A 19,115-nucleotide genomic window follows, 5' to 3' on the forward strand; every position below is an offset into this window, starting at 1 on the left:
TAATTCAGGTAGCCAAGAATGGATGAGGATCTGGAGAACAAGGAAAACGTCAGATTAATCAAAAAATCCCACCAGCATCTCCTTTGCACCTATAGGAGTGGCCAGACCGCCTCTGGTCTAGGCTACATTTGAACTTTGCTGGCACTTTTATGGGGCAGATGTTTCTAGTAGCGGTGGATGCACATTCCAAATGGATAGAAGCTCACATTATGGGCAACATTACTGTCCACTCAACCATAGACAAACTCAGGCAAGTGTTTTCAGTCCAGGGATTGCCTGACACTCTAGTCACTGATAATGGCCTGACATTTACCAGTGAGCTGTTCAGTGAGTTCATGCCCCAGAATGGCATTCATCACGTTAAGATGGCCCCTTTCCACCCAGCCTCAAATGGTTTGGCTGAGCAGGCAGTTCGAACAGTGAAGGAACTCTCTGAAGATGATGACAGAGTATTCTATTAGCATCAGATTTTCACGTTTCTTGTTAAAATACTGCCTTACGCCGCAGACTACAACTGCACGCACTCCAGCGGAGATACTGATGGGCTGTAGTCCCAACTCAAGATTGGACCTGCTGTGCTCGGACATGAAGACGTGGGGAGAAAGCAGGAACATGATCAACATGTGCGAGAAAGAGTTAAAACCAGATGACAATGTGAGGAACCATCAGTAATGGCTGCCTGGGTTATTCTTAAGCAGAGTGGGCCTGTCTCCTATGTTGTTAAGCTGACTGATGGACGTGTTTCCGCAGACCTCAGGACCACGTGCGCTTGTGTCATGAAACAGGCTCAGAGGCGGATAATTCCATGGAGTTTCCAATGATGAGATAGATTTCTGTGGAAATGTGTTCCCCGGAGACTTTGTCAGAGTGAGAGGTGCTGATAGAGGGGGTGGTCTGGGTCCCCTGAAGAGGATGGACACACAGACCCCTCTTGTGCTCCCAACACCAGATCCACTCAATACACCGTTGTCAGTGGTGCCTGCTGAGTCACAGATCACAGCACACTCGCAACCCTCCTGACAGACTAAATCTTTGATTGGACAGTTATTTTTAGTAGACTGAATGTGGAATCTGCCACATCTTTAAATTTTATTTTTTCAACAATTAAAGAGTTGCTGCGACTTTATTATAAATTTAGGAGTATTTGGGGCATGTTTGATTCCAAGAAGTGTTGTAATGTGAGCCGTTTAGAAAGTGGGGCTGGGAGGGGTGTAGTGATTATGTATATAAGTGGCTGGCCCGCTCACTGATGACTCGACCCCATGTAACCCCTGCCCCTGTGACCTGCCCCTTTCCATTCATTTGAGCACATGGAGTTGGGCCAGCCAATATCTTTTTTTAAAATTTTTTTTATTTTTCTACCTCCCCCACCCCCCCCCGTCCATTTAAAGTACAAAATCTAGGATACATTAAACCAGTCAAACAATGTTGTCATTCAATAAAAATAAACAAGAAATTCCACTGAGTCAATTCTTTTCATTTCCTTCTCCTTTCGTTAATTTAGGTAGTGAATGTCCCCGGTAGGTTTTCTCTATTGTGTTTCATGTAAGGCTCCCATATTTGTTCAAATATTTCAATATTATTTCTTAAACTATATGTTATTTTTTCTAATGGAATACATTTATTCATTTCTATATACCATTGTTGTATTTTCAAATTATCTTCCAATTTCCAGGTTGACATAATACATTTTTTTGCTACAGCTAGAGCTATCTTAACAAATCTTTTTTGTGCATCATCCAAATCAATTCCAAATTCTTTGTTTTTTATGTTACTTAGGAGGAAGATCTCTGGATTCTTTGGTATATTGTTTTCTGTAATTTTATTTAATATTTGGTTTAGATCTTCCCAAAATTTTTCTACTTTCTCACATGTCCAGATTGCATGAATTGTTGTTCCCATTTCTTTTTTACATCGAAAACATCTATCAGATACTGTTGGGTGTCACATTTGTGGCCCGAAATGTGAAGTTAATAAAACATTAAACACAAGTTTATCAGGTAAACTTCTCTGTTGTCTTTTTATTCTCCGGTTTCCTTTGTTCTCCTGCTTGTGTTCTTATCTCTCTCATACCACGTGACTTCCGGTACATCTCATACATATTCATTATCATGACATCCCTCCTTTAATCAGAAATAAACTTTACCTTCACTTTCCAATATCCCTTGGAAACCTACAAACATCGTAACTAATGGTAATACTATAACTCAACTACATAAAATTTACTTCCTACAGCACTCATACATGCACTTTATGATATAAGATTAAAATACTGTCCCAAAGTTCTTATTAAAACTATGGCACAAAGTCTTCGTATCGTTTGGGCACTTTCCGGTTTCGTTTCGGCCTGCCTGCGATATTGTCGTCGCTTCTCGGTTGTTCACTCTCAGCGTCGGAAATACTGCTCACCACGGCATCGGGTGTTTCTGGCGCTCTAGTCACTTCATCAGGAGTGCTGGTAACTGCCTCTGGAACATCATCAGGTCTCTCAGTATTGGCCTTTCAACCTCTTCACTCGATATATCTCTGGACTGGTACATTTTTACACCTGAGACATTTCTCTTCTACAGGACTCCAGTCGGAGACTTGACTGTCACCATACTGCCACTTCTGGATACAACAGTATAGGGTTGATGGTAATAAGGTGTATCTAGCTTACCACCAGTTTCATGCCTCACTAGAACATTATCTCCTGGCATGATGTCTGAGTACTTGGCTCCACGTTTCGAATCTGTGTACAGCTTTGCTGCACCTTTCTTTTCAGCATCGTGGTCCCTCATCTCCTGGTCGTCTTGGATTTCCTTTATTTCTGGCATTTTTGTGCGGATTTTTCTCCCAAAAAATGCTTCTGCAGGACATTTTCCAGTGGTTGCATGAGGCGTTGCTCGATAGACAGCCACATAAGATAGCAATGCTTCTCGCCAATTTTGTCCTTCTACGTGTGCAATTCTCAATCGTTTTTCAATGGACTGATTTTGTCTCTCTACTTCATATAACATATAACAATTACAGCACGGAAACAGGCCATTAGGCCCTTCTAGTCCGCACCGAACCAAACACCCCTTTCTTGTCCCACCTCCCTGCACAATGCCCATAACCCTCCATCTTCTTCTCATCCATATACCTGTCCAACCTTTTCTTAAATAATACAATTGACTCCGCCGCCACTATTTCTCCCGGAAGATCATTCCACACGGCTACCACTCTCTGAGTAAACAAGTTCCCCCTCATGTTACCTCTAAACCTCTAACCCTTTAATTCTTAACTCATGTCCTCTTCTTTTAATCTTTCCTCCTCTTAACGGAAATAGTCTATCCACATCCATTCTGTCTATCCCTTTCATAATTAATCTTAAATACTTCTATCAAATCCCCTCTCAACCTTCTACGCTCCAAAGAATAAAGACCCAATCTGTCCAATCTCTCCCCATACTCCAGATGCTTAAACCCAGGCAACATTCTGGTAAACCTTCTCTGCACTCTCTCCACTCTGTTTATATCCTTCCTATAATTACGCGACCAGAACTGCACACAGAACTCCAAATTAGGCCACACCAACGTCTTATACAATTTCAACATTACCTCCCAACTCCTATATTCCATGCAATGATTGATAAAGTCCAGCATACTAAAAGCCTTCTTCACCACCCTATTCACGTGAGTTTCTACCTTCAGGGAACGATGTACCGTTACTCCTAAATCTTTCTGCTCTTCTGTATTCCTCAATGTTCTCCCATTTACCACGTATGTCCTATTCTGATTCTTCTTACCAAAATGAAGCACCTCACACTTATCAGCATTAAATTCCATCTGCCATTTTTCAGCCCACTTTTCTAAGCAGCCCAAATCCCTCTGCAATCCTTGAAAACCTTCTTCATTATCCACTATTCCACCTATCTTAGTATCGTCTGCATATTTACTAATCCAATTCACCACCCCATCATCTAGATCATTAATGTATATAACGAACAACAATGGGCCCAATACAGATCCTTGAGGCACACCACTGGTCACCGGCCTCCAACCTGACAGACAATTATCCACTACCACTCTCTGGCCTCTCCCTTTCAGCCAACGTTCAATCCATTTGACTATCTTAAAATTTATACCTAAAGACTGCACCTTCCTAACTAACCTTCCATGTGGTACCTTATCGAAGGCCTTACTGAAGTCCATATAGACAACATCCACTGCGCTACCCTCATCCACATTCCTAGTCACCTCTTCAAAAAATTCAATCAGATTGGTCAAACATGACCTTCCTCCCACAAATCCATGTTGAGTGCTCCTGATCAGACCCTGTCTATCCAGATGTTTATAAGTACTATCTCTAAGAATTTTCTCCATTAATTTACCTACCACAGACGTCAAACTTACAGGCCGATAGTTGCCAGGCTTCCTCCTTGAACCCTTTTTAAATAACGGAACCACATGCGCAATGCGCCAATCCTCCGGCACTATCCCCATATCTAATGACATTTGGAAAATTACCGCCAGAGCCTCTGCTATTTCCTCCCTCACTTCTCTCAATGTCCTGGGGAAGATCCCGTCTGGTCCCGGAGACTTATCCACCTTTATATTCTTCAAAAGCCTTAAAACTACACCTTTTGTAATCTCTATATTCCCCATATTTACCCAATTTGCTTTTTTTATCTCACATCTCCCAATATCCTTCTCCTTAGTGAATACCGAAGAAAAGAAACTGTTCAATATCTCCCCCATTTCTCTAGGCTCCACACACAGTTTTCCGCTCTGATTTTCTAAGGGACCAATTTTGTCTCTAGCTTTCCTCTTACCATTAACATATTTGTAGAACTCTTTTGGATTAGTTTTCACCCTGCTTGCCATAGTTTTCTCGTACCTTCTTTTAGCTTTCCTAATTCCTCTCTTAAGATTCCTCTTACATTCAATGTATCTTTCAAACATCTCCTTAACTCCATGCTTCTTATATCTAATGTACGCCTCCCTTTTTCTTCGAACCAAGTTTCCAATATTCCTTGAAAACCACGGCTCTCTCAAACCTTTTGCCCCTCCTTTTAACCTAACAGGAACATAAAGCTTTTGCACTCTCAAAAGCTGATCTTTCTCCATTGGCTTGCGGCCATTTCGGAGTTACTTTATGATGGTGGATACCTGTGGTCCTCATGTATTCCGTAAATGTCTCTGAAGTGAATTGTGGACCATTGTCAGAGTATAATGTAACAGGTAATCCATATCTTGCGAATATCTCTGCTAACGCTTGTATTGTTTTTTCAGTGGTTGTGGACTTCAACACCACGTACTCGTAGTATCTGCTGTAGTAATCTATCACTACCATAATTGATTCACCCGTCGGTAAAAGTCCAAGAAAATAAACAGCTACGTCGATCCATGGTCCTGTCGGAAGGTGCGTACTCCGGATCGGTTCTGGCGGATTACTCCTACTTGTGATTTGACATCCGTGACAAGTTTTAACAAATCTTTCTGTGTCTTTATCACAACTTGGCCACCATACCTTGGTTCTGAGGTTTTGCTTGGTACCAACAATACCTAGGTGTCCTTCATGCGCTAAGGATACGATCTTCGGTCTCAATCTTTGCGGAATCACCAATCTGCAACCTCTGAATACACACTGTCCGATGCAACAAAGTTCATCTCTAATGGGAATGTAAGCCTTGTGAGTACACTTGTCCCATTGTCCATTCTGTATGCATTCTCTTACTTCCCTGAGTTCTGGATCATGTTCGGATTCTCTCTCAACTTCCTTCGTAGTCACAGCTTTCGGTGTCGCCTGAATAGCTATGAAGCGTCCAAAGATCTCTGTTTCTGTTCCCAATTCTGACTTAGAATGTGGACCTCCATCCTTCACCAATCTGGACAGCGGATCTGCAATGTTTGCTTTCCCTGCAATGTGGATTACTTTATATTTGTAGGGTTGTAGTCTGAGTACCCATCTCTCTATTCTGGCACATGGTTTGGATCTAGGTGCATAGATCACCTCTAATGGCTTATGATCTGTGATGAGTTCAAATTCAATGCCGTATAAATATGCACGGAACCTCTCACAGGCCCATACAAGTCCGAGTGCTTCTTCCTCTGTCTGAAAGTATCTTCTTTCCACATCTGATAACGATCTGCTGGCATAGGCAATGATTCTTGGTCCTCCATCATGCATCTGGACCAACACGGCTCCTAAACCAACCGGGCTGGCATCCGCTATGACTTTGGTTGATGCCGCCGGATCATAATATCCAAGAGTTTTTGCATCTGTCAGGCTTTGCTTCAGCGCTGTGAACGCTTTCTTCTGCTCAGATCAAAAATGAAATGGTACACCTTTCCTGGTTAGTTTCCTTAGTGGTTCTGCCACTGTAGCGAAATTAGGAATGAACTTTGCACAAAAATTGACCAATCCCAGGAAACTCCTCACCTCTGTTGCGTTCTGAGGTGCACGTGCATCTGCAATAGCTTTCACCTTGGCCTCTGCAGGGTTTAATCCTTTCCGTGTAAGTCTGTGTCCCATGAAGTCCATTTCTGACACACCGAACTGGCACTTGTTTCCATTCACGGTAAGGCCTGCCTCCTCTAGTCTAGATAGTAGACGCCTCAACCGTTTGTCATGCTCTTCTTTCGTTGGTGCATGGACTATGATGTCGTCAGAAATGTTGGCAACTCCAGGAATGCCTTGAATGACTCGATGGATTTCATACTGGTAGATCTCCGAAGCTGCATTAATTCCAAATGATAGTCTCTTGTAACGATACAATCCACAGTGAGTCACAAATGTATTTACATCTCGGGAACCCGGATCCAGCTCTAATTGATGATAGCCCCATTTCAGATCAATTTTTGAGAATACCTTGCTGGTAGTTAGTTCTTGAAGTATTTCCTCCACTGTTGGTATAGGGTGTCGTTCTCTAATTATAGCTTCATTGGCCATTCTCATGTCAACACATAGTCTTATGTCACCCTTTGGTTTGGGCACAATCACTACTGGGCTGACCCATTGCGTCGAATGTTCCACCGATTCAATAATGTCTTGTTCGATCAATTCTTTAATTTTGGCTTCAACTTTCCCACGAAGTTCAAACGGAGTTCAGCGCATTGGTTGTGCCTTGGGATTGACCGTTTCATCTACCGCTAGCTTCAATTGTCGACCTTTCAGCTTTCCTACTCCTTGGAAGACTGCGGGGAATTCTTGCTTCATATCCTCGTATGACTGAATTGAATTGATACAAGCTCCAATATGAAGTATTGCCAGGTCTTGCGCTGTGCTTCTACTCAGCAATGGTTCTCCCCTCTCTTCTATGACCATAAACTCTGCTTCGGTGTACTTATCTCCAGCTTCAACAGTTGCAGTAAAACATCCAATGGTCTGCAATGGCTTGGTTGCTGTGTATGGATAGAGTTTCTTGGAACACTTCTTTGAGGTACAGATGATCTTTTTCCTTTTCAACTTCTCCCATAAATGTCAATCAATCACATTACTGTCACTGCCAGAGCCTACAATGACCTGCACTGTCACTCCACCAATGATCACTGGGACCTTCTCATGATGTACTTCATTCAACGTAAATTGGTAACAACTCTGTTCCTCCTGGGTATCATCATCGTCACCGTCTATCTGGCGAATGGTATCTTTCTTTCCAGGATACTTTCCTTTCCCCCCAGGCTTTGCCTTTGGAAGTTGTACTCTTCCTCTTCTGGTCTGCATTGGACTTGTTTTTGCACTTCTTTGCAAAGTGGTCCTTATCTCCACACTTTCTGCAAACTTTGCCTTTGGTCGGGCAATATGGGTCTTTTCCAAAGTGACCTCGGTTTCCACATCGATAACACTCCACGTCCTGTGTCGGCGTATATCTTGGCTGATTATGGCGATGTGAGACCCTCTTAATTTGCTGGCTTGAGTTGTCTTTCAGGGTCATGGTATGAAATTGCCCTTCAACAGCCTCTAATGCAGCAGCAATGGTTAAAGCATCAGTGAGTTCCAACTCATTCCCTCTTTCCAGCAGACGTCTTCTAAGTTTATCTGATCTGCAGTGCTGTACGACTTGATCCAATAATTGGTTGTCCAAATCAGCTGGCATGTAATTGCATCCAACAGCTAGCTGGCGTAGTCTCGTCACGTACTGAGCAATTGTCTGGCCATTTTCTTGTCTCGTTCTCCGAAACAAATGGCGTTGAAATGTAGCATTTGGTGTCACTACATAATGTGCATTTAATGCATCTACCGCTTTCCGGTACTCATCCTTTCTTCCAGTATTCAAAAGTGTTTTAAACGTTTCCCGAACTGAGGGTCCTGCAGTGAAAAGAAGTAACGCCCTTCTCTGTGCTTTTTGTTCAACCGTACCGGTATCTAGAAATAGGCCACGACTGTCAGCAGACTGGCATGCCTTCCACTTCACACTTACAGTGCTTGCATCACCCGTTGGGTCAAAATGAGCAATTCCACTATGTGTTAGAAAGTCACCGTCTGCCCCAGCCATGAGGAAATATTCCAGCCCCAAAAGTACTGAGTCAAAGAGAAAATTCTTATCACCTTGAAGTTGTCTGTAAACCTCTGTAATCTTGTTTAGTCTTTAATTTTCTTCAAGCTTATCCCATCCTCGTCGCCAATGTAACATTTGTGGCCCAAAATGTGAAGTTAATAAAACATTAAACACAAGTTTATCAGGTAAACTTCTCTGTTGTCTTTTTATTCTCCGGTTTCCTTTGTTCTCCTGCTTGTGTTCTTATCTCTCTCATACCACGTGACTTCCGGTACATCTCATACATATTCATTATCATGACATTGGGTCCCATTTATTTAACTTTTGAGGTGTAATGTATAGCCTGTGTATCCAGTTATATTGTATCATACGTAACCTCGTATTTATTGTATTTCTCATCGTTCCAGAACATAACTTCTCCCATGTTTCCTTTTTTATCTTTATATTTAAATCTTGTTCCCATTTTTGTTTAGTTTTATCATTTGTTTCCTCATTCTCCTTTTCTTGCAGTTTAATATACATATTTGTTATAAATCTTTTGATTATCATTGTATCTGTAATCACATATTCAAAGTTACTTCCCTCTGGTAAACTCAGACTGCTTCCTAATTTGTCCTTCAAGTAGGATCTCAATTGGTAATATGCCAGCACTGTATCTTGAATTATATTGTATTTATCTTTCATTTGTTCAAAGGATAATAATCTATTTCCTGAAAAACAATTTTCTATTCTTTTGATCCCTTTTTTCTCCCATTCTCTAAAGGAAAGGTTATCTATTGTAAAAAGGAGTAACTTATTTTGCGTCAATATTAGTTTTGGTAATTGATAATTTGTTTTATTTCTTTCTACATGAACCTTCTTCCAAATATTGAGTAGATGATGTAATACTGGAGAACTTCTATGTTGTACCAATTTTTCATCCCATTTATATAATATGTGTTCAGGTATCTTTTCCCCTATTTTATCTAATTTTAATCTAGTCCAATCGCTTTTCCCTTGTTTGATAAAAATCTGATAGGTATCTTAATTGTGCGGCTCTATAATAATTTTTAAAGTTTGGCAGTTGTAAGCCTCCTTGTTTATACCATTCTGTTAATTTATCTAGTGCTATCCTCGGTTTCCCCCCTTTCCATAAAAATTTCCTTATTATTTTCTTTAACTCCTTGAAGAATTTCTCTGTCAAGTGTATTGGCAATGCCTGAAATAGGTATAATATCCTTGGAAAAATGTTCATTTTAATACAGTTTATCCTTCCTATTAGTGCTAGTGGTAAATCTTTCCAATGCTCTAAATCGTCCTGTAATTTTTTCATTAGTGGATAATAATTGAGTTTATATAGTTGGCCGATATTTTTATTTATTTGTATACCTAGGTATCTTATTGCTTGCATTTGCCATCTGAATGGCGATTCCTTCTTAAATTTTGAGAAATCCGCATTATTCATAGGCATTGCTTCACTTTTATTTACGTTAATCTTGTAACCCGACACTTTTCCATATTCCTTCAATTTCTTATATAATTCTTTTATTGATAGTTCTGGTTCTGTTAAGTATACTATAACATCATCCGCAAATAAACTGATTTTATATTCCTTGTCTTTTATTTTTATCCCTTTTATATTATTTTCTGTTCTTATCAATTCTGCTAGTGGTTCTATAGCTAACGCGAACAATAAAGGTGATAGTGGGCATCCATGCCGTGTTGACCTGCTTAAGTTAAATTGCTTTGATACATATCCATTTACTGTCACTTTCGCCAATGGTCCCTTATATAATGCTTTAATCCAATTAATATACTTCTATGGTAAACTGAATTTTTGCAATACTTTGAATAAATAATTCCATTATTTATAAATAATGTAATAATAAGGCCTGTCAAAGGCCTTCTTTGCGTCTAAAGCAACTGCTACTGTTGGCGCTTTACTCCCTTCTACTGCATGAATTAAGTTAATAAATTTACAAATATTGTCTGTTGTGCATCTTTTTTTAATAAATCCAGTTTGTTCTAGATTTACCATTTTCGGTACATTCTCTGCTAATCTGTTTGCTAATAGTTTAGCTATTATCTTATAATCTGTGTTAAGTAAAGATATTGGTCTATATGACGCTGGTGCGAGTGGATCTTTCCCTTGCTTTAGTATTACTGTAATTATTGCTGTTTTACATGAATCTGGTAAGCTTTGTGTTTTATCAATCTGGTTGATTACTTCCAGGAGGGGAGGAATTAATAAATCTTTAAATGTTTTATAGAATTCTATTGGGAATCCATCCTCTCCTGGTGTTTTATTATTTGGTAATTTTTTTTATTATCTCTTGTATTTCTACTATTCCAAATGATTCTGTTAATTTATTTTGTTCCTCTATTTGTAGTTTTGGTAGTTCAATTTTAGTTAGAAATTCATCTATTTTCCCTTCTTTCCCTTCGTTTTCAGTTTGGTATAATTGTTCATAGAATTCTCTAAAGTTTTCCTTGATCTCCTTTGGATTATATGTGATTTGTTTGTCTTTTTTCCTTGATGCCAATATCATTTTCTTAGCTTGTTCTGTCTTAAGCTGCCATGCTAGAATTTTGTGCGTTTTTTCCCCTAGTTCATAATATTTCTGTTTTGTCTTCATTATATTCTTCTCCACCTTATATGTTTGTAGTGTTTCATATTTTATTTTTTTTATCTGCCAATTCTCTTCTTTTAGTTGTATCTTCCTTCATTGCTAATTCTTTTTCTATATTTGCTATTTCACTTTCCAACTGCTCTGTTTCCTGATTATAGTCCTTCTTCATCTTGGTTACATAACTTATTATTTGCCCTCTAATGAACGCTTTCATTGCATCCCATAGTATAAACTTATCTTTCACTGATTCCGTGTTTATTTCAAAATACATTTTAATTTGTCTTTCAATTAATTCTCTAAAATCTTCCCTTTTGAGTAACATGGAGTTTAATATCCATCTATACATTCTTGGAGGGATGTCCTCTAACTTTATTGTCAATATTAAGGGTGAATGGTCCGATAATATTCTAGCTTTATATTCTGTTTTTCTTACTCTATCTTGCATACGAGCTGATAACAAAAATAGGTCTATTCTTGAGTATGTTTTATGTCTAGCTGAGTAATATGAATATTCCTTTTCCTTTGGGTGTTGTTTCCTCCATATATCCAAAAGTTGCATTTCTTCCATCGATTTAATTATAAATTTGGTTACTTTGTTCTTTCTGTTAATTTTTTTTCCAAGTTTTGTCCATATTTGAATCCAAATTCAGGTTGAAATCCCCTCCTATTAATATGTTCCCTTGCGTATCTGCTATCTTCAAAAAAATATCTTGCATAAACTTTTGATCTTCTTTGTTAGGTGAATATACATTGAGTAGATTCCAAAACTCCGAATATATCTGACATTTTATCATTACATATCTCCCTGCTGGATCTATTATTTCCTCTTCTATTTTAATTGGCACATTTTTACTAATTAATATAGCTACTCCTCTTGCTTTTGAATTATACGACGCTGCTGTTACGTGTCCTACCCAATCTCTCTTTAATTTCTTGTGCTCCAATTCAGTTAAATGTGTTTCTTGCACAAATGCTATATCAATTTTTTTCTTTTTTCAGTAAATTTAGCAGTTTCTTCCTTTTAATTTGGTTATGTATTCTGTTAATATTTAAAGTCATATAGTTCAGCTTAGCCATTTTATACTTTGTTTATCTTCCCTTTCCGTTTCTCCATCATTACCTTTCCTTCTTATCCATTTCTGCTTTCTTGTTTTGAACACTTTATAAGACAACATTTCTAAAACATCAAACATTTTCCCTATTCTCCTATTTAAAACTTCTTTAACCCCATTCTCCCCTCCCCCTCCTGAGTTGTCCTTTATCCCTTGTCGGACAACCACATCTCCCCTCTCCATTTGGATTTGCGAATTCACTCGCAAACGTCAGCTGATTTTGCAGTGACCGTAACTCCTCCCCACCCAGCACCCCCCAGAAAAGATTTCAATTTTCATATGTAACAAAGGTCACTCTTTTAATTCCCTCCTTATTCCCTCTATTCCATTTCCCTCCCTTATTAATTCTTGTCTATACTCTATATATTTTCCTCTAAATACGGATACATTCATGTATGCACACTATATATATATATATATGCACACATATACCCCTTTACACACATACATATAGATCGTGGTCATTTTTACTCTTATTACATGTCTTCATCTCTCTGCTTGTCTTGTAGTTGTTCTGCAAATTTCCTTGCTTCCTCTGGATCCGAGAATAGTCTGTTTTGTTGCCCTGGAATAATTATTTTAAGTACCGCTGGGTACCTTAACATAAATTTATATCCTTTTTTCCATAAGATCGTTTTCGCTGTATTGAACTCCTTCCTCTTCTTCAGGAGTTCAAAACTTATGTCTGGATAGAAAAAAATTTTTTGACCTTTATATTCCAGTGGCTTTTTGTCCTCTCTTACTTTCTTCATTGCTTTCTCCAATATATTTTCTCTTGTTGTATATCTTAAGAATTTTACTAAAATGGATCTTGGTTTTTGCTGCGGTTGTGGTTTCAGGGCTAAAGTTCTATGTGCCCTCTCTATTTCCATTTCTTCCTGTAATTCTGGTCTTCCCAGGACCCTGGGGATCCAATCTTTTATTAATTCTCTCATATTCTTGCCTTCTTCATCTTCTTTAAGGCCCACTATCTTCATATTATTTCTTCTATTATAGTTTTCTATTATATCTATCTTCTGAGCTAACAGCTCCTGTGCCTCTTTAGCTTTTTTATTAGATTCTTCTAATTTCTCTTTTAAGTCTTTTACTTCCATATCTACAAATGTTTCTCGTTTTTCCATATTTTCCACTCTTTTTGCCAATTCTGATATGGCCACTTCCATTTTATTCATTCTTTCTTCTGCATTCTTAATTCTTCTTTTTATCTCATCAAATTCTTGTAATTGCCATTCTTTCACTGATTCTATATATTCTTTAAAAAAAGATACATCCATTGTCTTGCTTTTCTCTTCTTCTTCCACTTTCTGTTCTTCTTCTTCTTCTTCCTCTGGGTTGACCATCTGTTGTTTCCTTGTTTTCTTTTTACCCTCTTCTTTCTTGTTGTCGTTATTGTCTGTGTTCTGCACCTGCTGCTGTGCTGCAGGTTCCTCTCTCAGCTGCGGAGATCGACTCCGCAGCTGTTCCCCCCTCCCATCAGTGTGGTTTTTTTCATGCGCGGTTGCGCACTTTTACTCGGCTCTGCGAGCCATTTTTGTAGTCCCGAGCCCGGCACCTCCACTGACCTGTGGGAGCGGGCCTCTCTCTCTGCGGCGGGCCTCTTCGGACAGGTAAGGCCTTCACCTTCTTCTTCCAACGTCTTTCCTTCTTCTTTTCTTCCCGTTGTTTTTGGTTTTTCTTTCTTCGCTGCCATTTTCTTCACACTTTTACTTTCACTTTGTTTTGGTTTTTAAGTTTGTGCCTTTGCTCTTTCTCTATCTTTTTTTAACTTTTCTGGAGAGGGGTAGAGTTCCCCTACCGGCCACTACTCCATCACGTGACTCCTCGGCCAGCCAATATCTAATGTGCATTGAAACCTCTCGTTCTCACTCAGTCTTTAGAGTCAATGATAGTGCGTATCAAGGAGTTTACTTCCTGTCTGTCTTCTTTATTTCCTGTGTGCCTTGTGTATAGCTTGGAGGCCCCTTGCAGAGAAGAAAAAACAGAGGAAGAAGGCAACCCTCTGTGTGTATATGTGGTTTTGCTACCCCAGATAGAGCTGTTCTTTTGAGCTTAAAGTTATCGAGTAGCTCTTTCTCAAGGTAGTTGCCACAACCACCAAGTAATATTTACAACAAGAAAGATGGCTAATTGTAAAGACAAAAAATGGCCTCCTGGTAAGGGATACATCCCTGCTGGCATGGTGTGCCTTTACCAACATTGTGTTATTGGCTTAAAGCGTTTATTTCCTCTTGTTTTTCTTTCCATCCACTTCACTAAAGTTTGGATGCCACCATGTCTGCAGTGAGATATTTATGGTTTGATATTTATCATTCCCACCTTGCCAATGTGAGTACCAGTGTGCACATAATCAAGTAACAGGGTTAAAAAGATATCAGGTACACGTTTGGCCAGCTGTCATGATCCATAACTGAGTATTGGGGTGCAGGGCACAACCTCTCTATTCCCATTGTGTCCCTCTACTGCCGACTAATCATAAAACAGCTTGTTTATTTCCTACCCCCCCCCCCCAACACCTCCAGGGTTCCCTGCCATTTCTGAAAATATGGAAGGCTCTGTGCAATACATGAGAATTCCAGGGCAGCTTCACTTTCATATCCTACCTCAGCTCACCTAATTATCCCATAGCTCAACCGTCTATCTGCTGAATTTAAACATTATCCCCCAAATTATTCTCATTTTGTGTCTGATTCAGACTACAACTCCGATTATCCAACATCGGATTCTCTGAAATCCTCATTTATCCAAATTTTTTCGGACCCGAACTAACTGGGGATGTCGGGTTCCAAGCAGCAGCGCAGCGCAACTCAGGCTGTGCCAGCATGAAAGGGGCTTCGGTGGGGAAGTTTCTGGGATCGACGGTGGCCAGTATTTTTTCGGTGAGAATTGAGCTTTATTTTAAAAAAGCCTTCCCTTGTCGTTTGTTGTTGTATCAGTACCGTTACAAGTTATTTGCCGTTGCTACTTGGCTGTTTTGAAAAAATGACCGGTTCGCCGAAAAAAAAACGTTTTGCCGAAATGGGCCCAGTCCTGACCATTTCAGTCCATCAGAGTTGTACTGTAGTAAAAATGTTTTGCTTTTACCCTTTTACTTCTCTCACTGTCCCGTTTGTCTATAAAACTTGCTGTTTGCAATTTTTTATTCGGGTATCTTGTCTCTGTTGCAGAGTTGCTGCATTTCAATGACGTGGAAATATTCAGGCATTCAGAAATCGTATGACTTTGTTAATTTTCAATTTAACGACTCATTGATTGCATTACCTTTGACGGTTTGCAAGAATGTTAGGTTAACTTATCATTGTATTTAAATAGTCCTCAGCTCGAGGAAAATGGGTGTGTTGAACAAAATCTAGGGTGGTTTAAAAGTGAATATTCTGAGGTGAAGAAAAAAATAGCGCTGCACTGCAGCAACCATTTTGAAACGTTTTTTTCTCAACACATTTTATGTCATACCTGTATGTCTCAATGTGAACCCCTTCTTAATATCCTCATTTGGGGCAGCGTAGGTCAAAGCAACCAAATTGAGAAATATTTTTCCTCCAAGGTATTTCCCTGCAAAAGGCCTTAAACAAACAAAGGTACAGCAGCCGCCTGAAATGTTGAAAAAGAGAATCAACTTTAAATTTGCAGTGTTGTCACGATGCATTTTCAATGATTACCACAGATCGATGGACATAAGCGTTGTTCTGCTCCGTAATTAACACGAAACTTCCCAACTCCAACAAATTTTCAAGCACCTCTGTCTTGACCGTTTTTTGTACCAGCTTCTGGGTGTAACTGTTAAATTTCCTAGGCTGACAGACATAGCCTGGTTTCCAAAACGAATCTCAGTTAGTACTCTCTTTCATTAACCGGCCTCTGCGTTGAACAATAACATTTCCCAGGCCAACAGACATAGTCTGATTTTCCAAATGATTGCTGCAAAATATTTTTCTCAGTTTTACAAGCTATACGACAATAAGTACAACTCTATCCTTATTCTTCTTACTTTGTCTTCGCTCTTTAGTTCTTTCTGTGGATCTCAGCAGGGAGCCAGATCAACCTCCTATGAAGGACCACAATGTTCCTGTGAATCGGCTATGGAGTTCAGGCTCAAGGTTCCTGAAGGTGCCCTTCAACTTTGTCCAAAGACTCGGTTTGCTTGTAGCCTCTTAGTTCATCTTTAGTGATTGTCCCAGTGAAATTCTGCTGACTATACCAATCTGATAGTGAGTTCACACTGTTAAGATAGGAAAAGTACACACCAGGAGCACAGAGTAGACAATACAGATTTATGACTTGATGCTAGCTGGAGGGAGCAATATTAAGTTCAGGTAGGCAATATTACCTTAGTCAATATCGACCCTCACTCAAAGACCATAGTGAAATGGCACAGTATTTATGGCATATTTTGGCAGCATTTCTCTTATAAATTGATAAGCATATCTATTTGAATTCATTGAGGTTTATTCTTACAGTTCCTTGTTAACACTTGTCATTGTAGTTCTCTCTTAAGAAATGCAAATCACTGATATCAAACAGTAACCCATATTATCAGTTCATGTCTTAAAAAGATTTGAGGTAATGTCTAGAGGGTTTGCTTTCAATACATATCAAATATAATGTCCTGTACACATTTAATTTATGAAATGCTAATTATTACTATGGAGAGTTAATCAAATCCCTAAGACATGCAAAGCAAAGGAAGCCTCTTCCTTTAGGCACACAAAGCAAAGAAACTTGTAATTTCCACCTGACCGTGAGGTGTGAGTTTTCTGCCTTCTGTTAACCTGTTTAACAATGCACAATTTAAAGTGTCTTTGTTAAAATGCTAATCTAGTTGTCTGGGGGGGGAAAAAAAGCCTGTGGGTTCAGCTTTTAATAAACTTGACTGTACCTCTTTGAAATGTTGGATTAAATTCAAGAGTATTCTGTATTAATAAATTAAGAAAAACATGCTTTTCCTTAATTGTTGTTTCTGGATGACTCAAAAACAGAGTCTTTCACAAGTCAAAGTCCCGATGACTACTGCTGTTCCACTCTTACATATATCAGATGTTTTTTTGGTTTATTGTCTGTGCCATAGAATGCTAAAACACAGAAAATAGGCCATTTGACCCTTCTAATCTCTGCCAACCATCATTTTGCTAGTCCCACTGACCTGCTCCCATTCCATCATCTTTCCAGACTTCTCCCATCCATGTATCTATCCAATTTATTCTTAAGACACAAGATCAGGCCAGCATTCACCACATCAGATGGCAGCTGATTCCCACCAATCTCTGAGTGAAGAACTTTCCCCTAGTATTCCCACTAAACCTTTCCCCTTTCAGCTTAAAAATATGACCTCTCATGTATATATCTCTCCCAAACTGTAATGTTACTAATTAGTGGCCAATAGACAACTTTCATCAGTGATACTGTTCCCCATACTATTCGTAATTGATGCCCCTGAATATTTAATTTGCAATCATCTCCACTCTGCAACTATAGGGCTGTAATGCCCACTAAGTCATAGCCCTTGGCACAGATTTGAAGTTAATTGACTCTGTTTTGTATTCATCATGTATTTAGATTAAGTGCCCTTCAGAATCTAGCCCGTTTTTGTTTTTTGCATTTGCCTCTTCTGCACTCCCCTTTTATATTTCTGTTTTCTAATTTTTGCTTTGTTCTCTGCATTGCTCCCCTCTGTTTTTCTGCCTGGATATACATCCCCCTGCCACATCAGTTGAAACCCTACCCAGCAGCACATGCACTGATCCCATTCCTGTTCAGGAGCAGACTGTCCAATCTGTATTGGTCCCACTAACCCTAGAGCTGGTTCCAATACCCCAGGAAACTGAAATCCTCCCTCCAGCATGACTGCACGAGCCACATATTACATAGAACATTGCAGTACATTCCTTTCAGCCCACAATGTTGTGCCGATCTGTGACCTCACATCCAAGACTCTTTGAATGTCCCTCTTGTACCAGCCTCCACCAGCACCCCAGCAATACATTCTAGATTGTGGTGTACTGAAGTAGCATCAAGCAAGCACAAACTCAAAAAAGACTGTACAACAGGCTTTATTCCAGTAAAAGTTTGAACACCAGTTCATGCTTTGGTGGCTCCCCATGTGACTGGCTCAGGAGGGGCCCGCTCAGGTTTATATTCAGGTCGGCTGGTTGACAGGAAGCAAGGTGGAGTCAGCCCCTTAGGTGGTCTTCCTGCAGGTACAGAGATTGCCGGTGGTCGTATCACCACCTCGATACCCACTACTCTCTGAATATAAAACTTTCCTCTGACCTCTCCCCTAAACTTTCTCCACTCACCTCTGGTATTAGTTATTGTTGCCCTGGGGAAAGAAAAGTGCTGGCTGTTCAGCCTATTTAAGCCTCTCATAATCTTAAGCACCTCTATTGTCACCCCTCATGTCTAACAATGTTTGATCTTCCTACTTGGACTCACGTGTGGCACTGATAGAAATCATAAAATCACTATTTGTGATATCATACTTTTTCATTTATCTTCTATCTTCCACAATTGCTTTTATTACCTCATCCCACTTTTTACTACATACACCCCAACAACTGGCTTTTCTTCCTCCCCCTTTCACAATGCCCTGCAACCTCTCTGAGAGCAGCAACACACCTGGGAGGCCACACACCAACCAGGTGTCCCATTTGTGGCCACAGAAGCTCCTGTCTATTCCGCTCCCCACTTTAGCTCTGCCACACGTATTCCTGCCCTCCTGTGCAGTAGAGACACCCACCGTGTCCTGAACCTGGCTACTGCGGCCTTCCACTGATGAGCCATCTCCCTTAACATCTCCCCCCCCCCCCAACCCCGTCAATCTTCCCTCAGAATTTCCTCCGGTATCTCACTGACTCCCACAGCAGTGAGCGGATTGGTTCGTCACCTGTAAGAGTTAAAGTTTGGCCCACGTTTCCCAGTTCTGAGCACTCCACAACT

At 39.8% G+C, this 19,115-nt stretch overlaps 1 protein-coding gene across 2 annotated transcripts in view; it reads left to right on the forward strand.

The window, feature by feature from the left end:
• The window catches only part of LOC138740997 (uncharacterized), an 81,561-nt gene that overhangs the window by 56,756 nt on the left and 5,690 nt on the right, over positions 1-19,115 (forward strand). For both annotated transcript variants that reach the window (XM_069894417.1, XM_069894418.1), the window contains one exon: positions 16,189-16,289. In XM_069894417.1, coding sequence (XP_069750518.1) covers positions 16,189-16,289 — 101 coding nt within the window. The remainder of the gene's footprint in view (positions 1-16,188; positions 16,290-19,115) is intronic.

Source organism: Narcine bancroftii, chromosome 8 (assembly GCF_036971445.1).
Source record: "Narcine bancroftii isolate sNarBan1 chromosome 8, sNarBan1.hap1, whole genome shotgun sequence".
NCBI lineage: Eukaryota > Metazoa > Chordata > Chondrichthyes > Torpediniformes > Narcinidae > Narcine > Narcine bancroftii.